At 43.4% G+C, this 12149-nt stretch overlaps 1 protein-coding gene across 2 annotated transcripts in view; it reads right to left on the bottom strand.

Annotated features, from left to right (window-relative positions):
- Positions 1 to 12149, bottom strand: part of LOC144608887 (SHC-transforming protein 1-like) — an 89064-nt gene that overhangs the window by 55477 nt on the left and 21438 nt on the right. Inside the window, exon 3 of one of the 2 annotated variants that reach the window (XM_078427105.1) lies at positions 9020 to 9184. In XM_078427105.1, coding sequence (XP_078283231.1) covers positions 9020 to 9130 — 111 coding nt within the window. In that variant the 5' untranslated portion in view covers positions 9131 to 9184. Of the gene's footprint in view, positions 1 to 9019; positions 10269 to 12149 lie in introns of those variants that run through there. The other variant, XM_078427104.1, reaches the window with a different exon arrangement.

The following is a 12149-nucleotide window of genomic DNA, read 5'->3' as shown; positions in this document are numbered from 1 at the left end:
CTATTTTCCCTTTCCTAATTAAGCCCTTTGTCCTCCTCTGCTGGACTCTGAATTTCTCCCAGTCCTCTGGTATGCTACCTTTTCTGGCTAATCTGTAAGCTTCATCTTTTGTTTTAATACTATCCTTGATTTCCCTTGTTAGCCACGGATGCACTACCTTTCCTGGTTTGTTCTTTTGCCAAACTGGGATGAACACTTGTTGTAGTTCATCCATGCGACCTTTAAATGCCTTCCATTGCATGTCCACCGTCAACCCTTTCAGCATCAATCGTCAGTCTATCTTGGACAATTCACGCCTCATACCCTCAAAGTTACCTTTCTTTAAGTTCAGAACACTTGTTTCTGTATCGACTTTGTCACTCTCCATCCTAATGAAGAACTCTACCATATTATGATCACTCTTGCCCAAGGGGCCTCGCACAACAAGACTGCTAACTAACCCTTCCTCATTACTCAATACCCAGTCTAGAATGGCCTGTTCTCTCGTTGGTTCCTCGACATGTTGGTTTAGAAAACCATCTCTCAAACATTCCAAGTAATCCTCTTCCCTGCCAGTTTGGTTCACCCAATCTATATGTAGATTGAAGTCACCCATTATAACTGCTGCACCTTTAGTGCATGCATTTCTAATTTCCTGCTTGATGCCATCCCCAACCTCACTACTGCTGTTAGGTGGCCTGTACACAACTCCCACTAGCGTTTTCTGCCCCTTAGTATTTCGTAGCTCTACCCATATCGATTCCACTTCCTCCAAGCTAATGTCCTTCCTTTCCACTGCTTTAATCTCCTCTCTAACCAGTAACGCTACCCCACCTCCTTTTCCTTTCTGTCTATCCTGCCTGAATATAGAATATCCCTGGATGTTGAGCTCCCAGCCTTGGTCACCCTGGAGCCATGTCTCCGTAATCCCAACTATATCATAATCATTAATAACTATCTCCACATTTAATTCATCCACCTTATTACGTATACTCCTTGCATTGAGACACAAAGCCTTCAGGCTTGTTTTTACAACTCTCTTACCCCTTATACAATTATGTTGAAAAGTGGCCCTTTTTGATTTTTGCCCTGGATTTGTCTGCCTATCACTTTTACTTTTCACCTTGCTACCTGTTGCTTCTACCCTCATTTTACACCCCTCTGTCTCTCTGCTCCTGCTCCCATCCCCCTGCCACATTAGTTTAAATCCTCCCCGACAGCACTAGCAAACACTCCCCCTAGGACATTGGTTCCATTCCAGCTCAGGTGCAGACCGTCCTGTTTGTACTGGTCCCACCTCTCCCAGAACTGGTTCCAATGTCCTAAAAATTTGAATCCCTCCCCCTTGCACCATTTTTCAAGCCACGTATTCATCTGAAATATCCTCCTATTCCTACTCTGACTAGCACGTGGCACTGGTAGTAATCCAGAGATTATTACCTTTGAGGTCCTACTTTTTAGTTTATCTCCTAGCTCTCTAAATTCACCTTGTAGGACCTCATCCCGTTTTTTACCTAAATCGTTGGTGCCAACGTGCACCACGACAACTGGCTGCTCACCCTCCCCCTTCAGAATGTCCTGCAGCCGCTCAGAGATATCCCTGACCCTTGCACCAGGGAGGCAACATACCATTCTGGAGTCTCGTTTGCGGCCGCAGAAATGCCTATCTATTCCCCTTACAATTGAATCCCCTATCACTATAGCCCTTCCACTCTTTTTCCTCCCCTCTTTTGCCGCAGAGCCACCCACGGTGCCATGAACTTGGTCTTCGAATTAAAGCACTAACTCTGTTTCTCTCCTCACAGATGCAGCTGAACTTGCTGACTATTTTTAGCATTATCTGTGTTTATTTTTATTTCCAGCATCTGTAGGTATTTATTGTTTTGACTTTAATTCGTATGCATTTGATGCCTGTCAATCTTCCAAAAGGTTTTGCCACCTTGTCACCAACCAGTCAATAAGATGCTTTTGCTTCTGGCTTTCTAAACTTAAACCTGGACTGTTGGGTTTCTTTATATCTGCACCATCTGCAGAGTGTCTGAGCTGTGGTAAAGCTGCTGTCCCTGCAATGAACAGAGTGTAGCGAAGATTCACTATCTCCATCCCGTCTTGGGTGAGAAAACCAGAACTGTACACTGTGCTCCAAAACTTAGAAAACTAAGCCCAGTTCCTTAACGAAAATTTCTCTCAAGATCAATCGACATTTCATAATGTTACAGATGATATGGGAAACTAGTCACGGTAAGCCCCAAATGCCAGGATGGGAGATCTGTAATTCAGACTCGTGATGTTTGGTAATGTTAAAATATAAATGAAAAAGCCACCGCCTATATAAATGTAACTAGGCAAAACACAAAACAGAGACCATCAGTCCCTTCGGCCATCCGAGTCCATGCTGTCCATTAACCACCCACTGACACTAATCCGACATTAATCCCATGTTTAATTCTCTCTACATTCTTATCCACACCCCACCCGAGATTCTACACACTAGGGGTAATTTACAACAGTCAGTTAACCCACCAGTCTGCATATCGTTGGATTGTGGAAGGTAACATCAGCAGCTGGAGAAAACCCAGATGGACACAAAATGGACGTGCAATCTCCACACAGACAGCACCCAAGGTCAGGATTGAAGTTGGGGCTCCGGAGATGTGAGGCCATGGTTCTACTAGTTGTAGATTGACACAAAATGCTGTAGTAACCCAGTGAGACAGGCAGCATTTCTGGAGAGAAGGAATGGGTGATGTTTTGGATCGAGACCCTTCTTCCATTGAAGTTCTACTAGCTGTGCTGCACTTATGTGGACAAAGCATGTCTTACTCCCAATCTAACACTTTCCATTGACCTTAATAGCAAAACTCACCCCATAATTTACAATTTACAATATTCCACCAAATTCTAGACAACTACAAGGAGCACTGCTGAATTCCCATTAGAATGAAATAGAAGGAATTCAAACATTTTAATCAAGAGAGTTGAATCAAGCACTAAAGAATGACAGGGCACAACCATGTGCATCTGATGTCTCAAAATGGTCCTGTTTAGTTTAGTTTAGTTTAGAGATACAATGTGTAAGCAGGCCCTTCGGCCCACTGAGTCCATACTGACCAACAATCAACCATACGTTACTTCTACCCTACACCAGGGACAATTTATAGAAACCAATTAACCTACAAACCTGTTTGTCTTTGGAGTGAGGAGGAAACCGGAGCACCGGGGGAAAACCCACACAGTCACAGGGAGAACGTACAAGACAGCACCTGTACAGACAGCACCTACAGTCAGGATTGAGCCTGGGTGTCTGGCTCGGTAAGGCATCAACTCTACTACTGTACCACCGTGCCGCCAGAATTTTCTTGAAGGTCAGATATTGAAGTGATAGAATGAATGACAGTTGGAGCTGACAGACCCAGTTAGACCATTTGGAAGGATGGTTCAATGTTTAAGTCCTGAATGTAGATCACTCAGCAAAATTGTCATCTTGTGCCTTGACATTGTCAGAGGTCAAAAGACTCCCTGGGATATCATGAAACCTATTAACAAAAATGCTCCCATGTTTTTAGTCATAGTCAACATTGCATGACTCATAAAATAGTAATATTTTTAGAATGATATTTTATTCTTAAGAAAATAGTGGCAGCATTCATGTGTGAATAAACTTCAATTTAAAATACTTCAGCGTGTTGAGTTCATTCTTCCATCCTTATTTAAATGCCAAAAATATTTTCAAAAGATTTTTAATGCTGCCATAATCAGTGTCACTAGTTTACAGTAATTGAATTAGTTAAACTTTATTTCTAGGAGATTACAACACATGTTTTGTAGGTTATATTTTTTGTAATCCATTACCTTTTGACACAGGTGTATGGTTCCCTGAAAGTGGCGTCAGGTGGACAGGGTGCTTAAGAAGGCTTTTGGCACATTTGACTTCATTGGGAAGGATATCAAGTATGAAGCTATCTTAAGCTTCATTGGGAAGGATATCAAGTATGTTGGGATATCATGATGAAGCTATCTATAAATCATTGGTGAGACCACAATTGAAGTATTGTGTGAAGTATTGTTATTCCGATCCCCCAGCAATAGGAAGGATGACATTAAGTTGGAAAGGGTGCAAAAGAGATTCACCAAGATATTACAAAGCTTGGGCCTTAAGTTATAGAGAGAGGCTGATTAGGCTTGGACTTTACTTTTTGGAGCATTGGAGACTGAGCAGTGACCTTATTGAGGTGTACAAGATCATGAGAGACATGGATAAAGTGAGCACTCACAGTCTTTTTCCCAGGGTAGAGGATACTAAGAGCATCTCTTTGCTCCAACAGTTTCATTGGTGATTAAAATCAACCTTACTACTTTCTTATCTACATTGTCCCCTCTTATTCATCAGTCAACAATCTCACTCGGCTGTCATCAATAGATCTAAAACTGTACTATCTCACTGTTAGGGAAGCTGCTGGAGAAACTCAACTGGTCAGACAGCGTCTGTGGAGGGAAATGGACTGATGACATTTCTGGTCGGGACCCCTCTTCAGACCGGAGAAGGATGCCGTCCGATCTGAAACGTCGTCAGTCCATTTCCCTCCACGGATGTTGCCTGACCCACTGAGTTCCAACAGCACTTTATTTTCTACTCCTCTGTTAAAGTCAATGGTGCTCCTCAGTTTTTACCAGATTTAACCCCATCTTTTCATGCAATGTACAGGCTATGACTGTGTGCATGTGATTGAAAGTTATCCGGATATGCATAACTCTGCACTTACATTTAGCCCTCAATCTGTAAAATAAACAGGTGTCCTATAGCTCATTCTTAATTTGCTAATGAGAAAGAAACTCTTGCACGTCAGCATGAAAGGAATGACCAACACACTAAATATATATTCAGTATCATGAATGATGGATGAATAGGCAGAAGCAGTGACTCACTAGGGCTAATCTACTTCCTATGAGCCTTTGTAGATTTCTCTGACAGGTTGGGCCCAATGCCAGAAATAACTGCGCGCACACAGACTTCGATGAATCATGCTTTCAAATGACAAAGATAAATCTTACTTTTTCAGGCACAAACACAGGAATAAAGAACAGAATATAACATTTATTTACTGAACCAATTTTAAATATGCATTGAATGCTCAAAGGCATCAATGGGATTCTAATTACAAAATGATGGCAAAATGGATCAGTTATTCATGCCTCCGATTATACAATCCAAGTTTTTTCTTAATAAATGAGAATTTCATAGCAGAGAAATATTAGGCTAGATTTTTAATCAATATGCTGTAAGTGTGTCAGAGTGGGATGTCTTAGTTTGAAAGTTCTTGCAACACTCCCTTCATGCCTTCAGTAACTACTTGAACAGGAACAAATTGATTTGAATGTTCTGATCCTCACTTTCCAAATGTTCCTGGCTTCATCCCACTTTACCCGAGTTATTCTTTTTGCTCCAACTATCTTAATGCACCCTGTCCTCCTCAAATACAAGATTACTCCCATGTCCTCAACTCCATCCTTGCTCTTCGTTCATTCAGCTACTTTTCCCTGTCATAGAGTGATACAGTGTGCAAACAGGCCCTTCGGCCCAACTTGCCACACCGGCCAACATGTCCCAGCTACACTAGTCCGACCTGCCTGCATTTGGTCCATATCCCTCCAAACCTGTCCTATCCATGTACCAGTCTAAGTGTTTCTTAAACATTAGGATAGTCCCAGCCTCAACTACCTCCTCTGGCAGCTTGTTCCATACACCCACCACCCTTTGAGTGAAAAGGTTACCCCTCAGATTCCTATTAAATATTTTCCCCTTCACCTTAAACCTATGTCCTCTGGACCTCGATTCGCCTACTCTGGGCAACAGACTCTGTGCATCTACCGGATCTATTCCTCTCATGAGGAATAGGGAATAGATATCTACTCATGAGGAATAGATAAGTAATGCTTCATTGTAGCAAGAGGAAAGTGACAGTCCAGAACTTTGTTCTAGTTTCCAGTTGAATGATTATTTGTAACAAAGGAAAACTGGTTGTGTGTTCAATTATTTATCAGGTTTACTGACATCTAGACATTGAAATCAAAATGAAAATTTTTGTAGATAAAAGGTCCGAATAGAAGGGAGTCTTTGGCAGAGACCCTCACAAAGTAAACAATATTTATTTATCATATTTAGACAATATTCTTAAATAGTGAACAAAATCTTTTTAAAAATGTTCATGCTCTCTCGTGCTTTAAACTGAATATTTGCCTTCGAAGATTTTTGTTCAAGAAACAGACTAGGATTTTGATCAGAAAGTCCAGATTTTGGCTTTCGACATAAAATAGGGCTGCAGCAATAAATGCATATTGGGAATTAAATAGAATGAGGAACAGCATAGCACAGGAATGGGCTCTTCGACCCACTATATCTATGCCAATTATGACAATTTAAACTGCCTATTTACCTGCAGGTGATTTGTATCCCTATATCTACTACGTGCTACTTTCAAGGAACTATGGACTTGCATCCCAAGATCCCCATGTTTGTTTAAATTAATACTGACTAGCTAATTAAATTATTGCATCGTATGGGAGGCGCAGTCCCAATCTCGTTGTACCCCTGTACCATGACAATAAAGATATATTGTATTGTATTGTGCATCCTTGCTCCCAAGGGTTCGACCATGTAAAGCATACTTTCCTCTTATATTTAACATCCCAAAGTGCAGCACCTCACACTTGTTTGAATTAAACGCCATCTGCCATTGCTCTGCCCATATTTCCAACTGGTCTATATCCACCTGTATTCTTCCGCACTATCTACAACCCTGCCAATTCTTATGTCATCTGCAAGCTTACTAATCAGCCCACCAACATTTTTTTCTAAATCATTTGTATACACATCACACCAGCGGTCCCAGCACTAATTCCCGAGGAACAGCACTGGTCACACACCTACTGCCTTATTTTCATGCACTACAATACTTCTGGGAAAGAATTATCAAAAACGTTTGGTGGCATTTCAATGAGTCAACTTTATTTTTAAGATGTAGATTGTCATGTTCGCCAATTGCAGGCAGATAGCTTTCTTAGATAGTTATTTGTTGGAGAGTCATATTTACCTTTAATGACAGCAACTGAAATTTTCATTTTACAACACTGAAATAATGTAAATAATGCAAAAAAGTCGAGAGTCCTACAGTGGAGATCATTATCAAGAATTGGATGTAATGTTATCAAAAACTGCAGTGGGATCTTGATCAGCTGGGCAAGTGGATGGAGGAATGGAAAATGGAGTTTAATTCAGATATGTTTGAGGTATTGTGTTTTGTATATCTTCTTCCACCCACACCCCATCCCTACCCCCAATACAGTGCTCAAAGCACCTACCACTGTGTACAATAAAACATTTCACAAATCTATGCACTCTCCTTCTCTCACCTTAAAGCTATGCCCTCTAGTATTTGACATTTCCATCTTTGAAACATTGGACTATCTAATCTCTCTGTTCTTCTCATCATTTCATGCACTTCTCTCAGATCACTCCTCAGCTTCCAATGATCCAGAGAACACAATTTGGTCAACATTCCCGCTTATCCATGTCCCGTTGTATCCTAAGACAACATTCTTATCTATCAACGACTCCATTAACTTTCAGGTCATCTGCAAAATTACTAGTCAAATCACCTACATTCTCATCCAAGTCATACAACAATGGTCCTGGCACCAATCCCTTTGGTACACTTCATGTTACAGACCTCCAGTCGGATAACATCCTTCCATCGCTACCCACTGCCTCCTGTCACCAAGCTGATTTTGGATACAGCTTGCCAACAAGTCCTCAAAACACAATCAAGTTTATAAGGCATGGGCAACACAAAGCTATGCTGACCACTCCTAATAAATCCATGCTTTTCCAGATGCAGTGGATCCTATCCCTTAGAATCCTCTCCAATAATTTCCCTGCCACTGATTGAAGGTTCACCAGCCTTCTTAAACAGTAGGACAGAGTCTATTCTCCAGTCATCTACGATCTCACCTATGACTAGAGAGAATACAACAATCTCCACCAACCAAGCCCCGGCACTGTCCACTCTCGTGTCTCTCAATAACTTGGGTTATATTCCATCAGGCCCTCGGGACTTCCATTTTAATGGTCTTTGGGAAACCAACACTTCCTCCCTCTTGATATCAACATGCCCTTGATTCCAGTCATAAATTCCCCCTTTTGTCCTTGAATGGTCCCACTCTCTCAGTAGTTAACGTCTTGTTTTTAATTAATGTATAAAATGCCTTGGGATTCTCTATAATTATACTTGTCAATTACATTTCATGGCCTCTTTTAACCTGATTTCTTCATTAAGTTATCACCTGCTTCCTTTATATTCTTTCAGGATCCTGTCTTATTTCATCTTCCTAAATCTTACGTGGACTTCTTTTGATTCATATCCAATATCAAAGGTCATAGGCTTGAGTTGAAGAGTAAGAGTTTCAGATGGGATCCGAGGAAGTTTTTTCGTCAAAAGGGTTCGGGTTTCAGTTTAGTTTATTTAGTTTAGTTTGGTTATTATCGTCACGTGTACCGAGGTACAGTGAGAAGCTTTTTTGTTGCGTCCGAACCAGTTAGCAAAAGATTCCAAGATTACAATCAAGAACGTCCGCAGTGTACAGATACAGGGTAGAGGGAATAACGTTCAGTGGGATGTTTTTGACTAGTATTGGGGTTACTAATTTGTCGATTTTTTGTTTATTATATATTATCTATGTATGTAGGAACTGCAGATGTCCGTTTACACCGAAGATAGGCACAAAAACGCCGGAGTAAATCAGCTGGACAGGCAGCATCTCTGGATAGAAGGGGAATGCGCGAGGTTTTGGGACGAGACCCTACTTCAGACTATGTGTATTGGGGTTATGTTGTTGCAAGTAAGAATATTCGGTGTTCCAATATCGTTATCGATACATATGACAATTAAGGACAAATTCTTGATTCTAAATAATAAAAAATAATAAATCTTAATTTTCAAAATTAACAATCAATGTTAAAGTTAGAAATAAAACGGCGACTTACTCTCACGGTGTAAAGTGTGCCAGAGTTGAGATCATCGCCCCGTGTTTGCACCGGTACTTTGAGCGGCCGGTCTGCCACGTTGCGGACCCACTGGCCGCTGGCCGGCTGCATGGTCGTGGTCGTTGTCGTGGTCCCCACGGTCACCTTCTGGGGCTGGGGCTGGGGCTGGGAGGGTGCAGAAAGGCAGCTGGTTAGATCAAGCGCCGAGGGAGACGAGAGACCCCGAGTCCGGAGAGAGTTGGTCACTTTCCTCCTCGGCGTTTCCCTGGTGCCCCGCGGAAAGCTCTTGAGGCCAAGTAGCCCGGCCGCCGAGTGGGACAGTTTTAGTTGAGCCATTTTGGGGAGAAAGGTAGACAGACCGGTGGCAATGTCCTCCGCTTCGGATGGGACCCCGTCAGCTGTTGAGCCGGGCGCCAGCGAGGAGGACGGGCTCTTGCCCCTGAGTGCTGCATTGGTCGATGGTTCCTCCAAGGATGACAAGGAATCGTTCCTGAAGCGGCTGTACTTCGCCCTGTGAAGCATCCCCGGCTGTTGGAGGAGTCTCCCTGCATGTGATGGGGGCCCGGAGAGGCGACAGCGAATGCGTTCTCTCATAGCCTACCCGCTGCTCCACAACACTCTCAGTCCACCAGCAAAGTCACCAGTCCTTGGACAGGACCTGGCTTGGAGTGGAGTGGAGATGGGGCTTGGGCGGTGGGTCAATAATGTCCCGCTTCTAATGTCCACACAGTGAGTCAAAAGTGAACGACTGCCGAGTGCGTGGACTCAAACCCAGCAAACGGCAGCGATGTGACTTGGAGAAAGCGACCTGTGCCCCAAGCGGCACCGAGCAAGTCAGATATGGATGGGGAGTTATACAGTCGGCGTGCAAACCCGGGGAACTGGCGGCTCCATTGCCAAGTGCAGCGCGTAGCTCGCCGGGCAGTAACCCTGCAATGAATGGGCCGGCCTTTCAGAGCTGAAGTTAGATGTCCTCCCAGCCTGTTTGTTGTAGTGAGTGTTCCTGCCCCCTCCTCTCCCTCCCTCTCTCTCTCTCTCTCTGTCCCGTTGCCGAGGGTTATGATCACACGCCAGAGGCAGGCGGGCGGGTTCCGCAAAGCTCTCTGCACAAATAAATGCTCCTCTTCGCCGTCCTGTCGCCAATTGCCAAACTCTACACGGGCGGCTGGCTGAGCTTTCTCAAACAATATTCCCCAACCATTCCTCCAGAGTTGCTGCGAGCTGCAGGGGGGGGTTTGGCCGCAGGTTTTATGAATGAACTTTTATGAATAAGTTTCCCCCTCTCAGTGCTCACGCTAATAAATGTGTGAATGAAGTAGTACTCGCTGCAACTGCCTGCCAATCCCCACGCAGCCAATCAGCAGAGCAACGTTCTGACTCATGTACCATAGATGTCCTAAACGACCAACGCTCTGAGTTTTAAAAATCCCTGTCTTTAAAAGCCCTCTCTGGAATTCGCCGACAGAAAGGTGTTTAAGAAAGTAACATGACTGGGAATTTGGATGACAATGTCAACGCTGAAGATAGAAGCCAAAGCCTTGTCTGATTTTCGAGAGCTGAATTTTTGAACGTTGAGACAACACCAGAAGGTGCGGTACTGGTCCCGTGGGAAGGCATGATGCATCTTTCTCCGAGCTTGGAGTTTATTAAAAACATTGACTATTGGTTCAATCTCCGGTCTGTTGCAGCTTCCTGGAGCTATCAAATTCTCTCCGAAGACATAATGAAAACTGCCAAGTACACAGGAAGCCAGGATTTGAGTGGGAAGATAGGGGAAATTCATCTGCTTTTATTCATTTAACTGTCAAATTCAGTAAAATATTGACCTGATAAGTGTCACGGGGATACAGAGGCGCAGATATGACCTTGTTAAACGGCGGAGAATGCCGAATGAACAACTGTTTATCTTTCGATGTCCTGAAATGAACAGAATATTTCACCTCGACCTGCCTTTTCCCACACGCCTGTGGGAAAGAACTGCAGATGCTGGTTTTAAATCGAAGGTAGACACAAAATGCTGGTGTAACTCAGCGGGACAGGCAGCATCTCCGGAGAGAAGGAATGTGTGACGTTTCGGGTCGAGAAGAAGGGTCTCAACCCGAAACGTCACCCATTCATTCTCTCCGGAGATGCTGCCTTTTCCTGGCTTGACACTCAAATGATGGCGGAATTAGCAATTGTGCGGAGAAGTCTGGTAACACGCAGGAGGTTAGAAATGAACAAAAAAAACCTCGGCCGAATCCCTGCGAGGTGTAGACCAGAGGTGAATGAAGAAGGGAGTCATTGCTTTACTGGTCATTGAGTTTCATTCTGAGTCTCGGACATCCACAATGGAAAATAAAATCACCAGAAATTAATCTTCCGACCTTAATTGCTGGAGTGCTGTGAATTGCAGGTTTACAACCCATGCCTGACAAGAAAGATGCTGATTCATGAAAAACGGTCAAAGAAAATCTAGGCACAGCAAGTGACATTAGACCAGAGACAGAACCAATTATCAATGTATCTCCAGCATTCAATATTGGTGCTTCAATCGGTGAATGAATCGGATGTTTGGCGGTTGCATCTTGTTCAATGTTGGCATTGCATCCCAAAAGGCTTATCAGCCTAGAGTGAAAGGAAGCATGCAGGTACAGCAGGCAGTGAAGAAAACCAATCGAATGTTGGCCTTCATAACAAGGGGAGTTGAGTATAGGAGCAAAGAGGTCCTTCTGCAGTTGTACACGTCCCTAGTGAGACCGCACCTGGAGTACTGTGTGCAGTTTTGGTCTCCAAATTTGAGGAAGGATATTCTTGCTATTGAGGGCGTGCAGCGTAATTTTACTAGGTTAATTCCCGGAATGGCGGGACTGTCATATGTTGAAAGACTGGAGCAACTAGGCTTGTATACACTGGAATTTAGAAGGATGAGAGGGCATCTTATCGAAATGTATAAGATTATTAAGGGGTCGGACACGTTAGAGGCAGGAAACATGTTCCCAATGTTGGGGGAGTCCAGAACAAGGGGCCACAGTTTAAGAATAAGGGGTAGGCCATTTAGAACGGAGATGAGGAAAAACTTTTTCAGTCAGAGAGTTGTGAATCTGTGGAATTCTCTGCCTCAGAAGGCAGTGGAGGCCAATTCTCTGAA

The sequence above is a fragment of the Rhinoraja longicauda genome, chromosome 33 (assembly GCF_053455715.1).
Source record: "Rhinoraja longicauda isolate Sanriku21f chromosome 33, sRhiLon1.1, whole genome shotgun sequence".
Lineage (NCBI taxonomy): Eukaryota > Metazoa > Chordata > Chondrichthyes > Rajiformes > Arhynchobatidae > Rhinoraja > Rhinoraja longicauda.
This window is presented reverse-complemented; position numbering and strand designations above follow the sequence as displayed.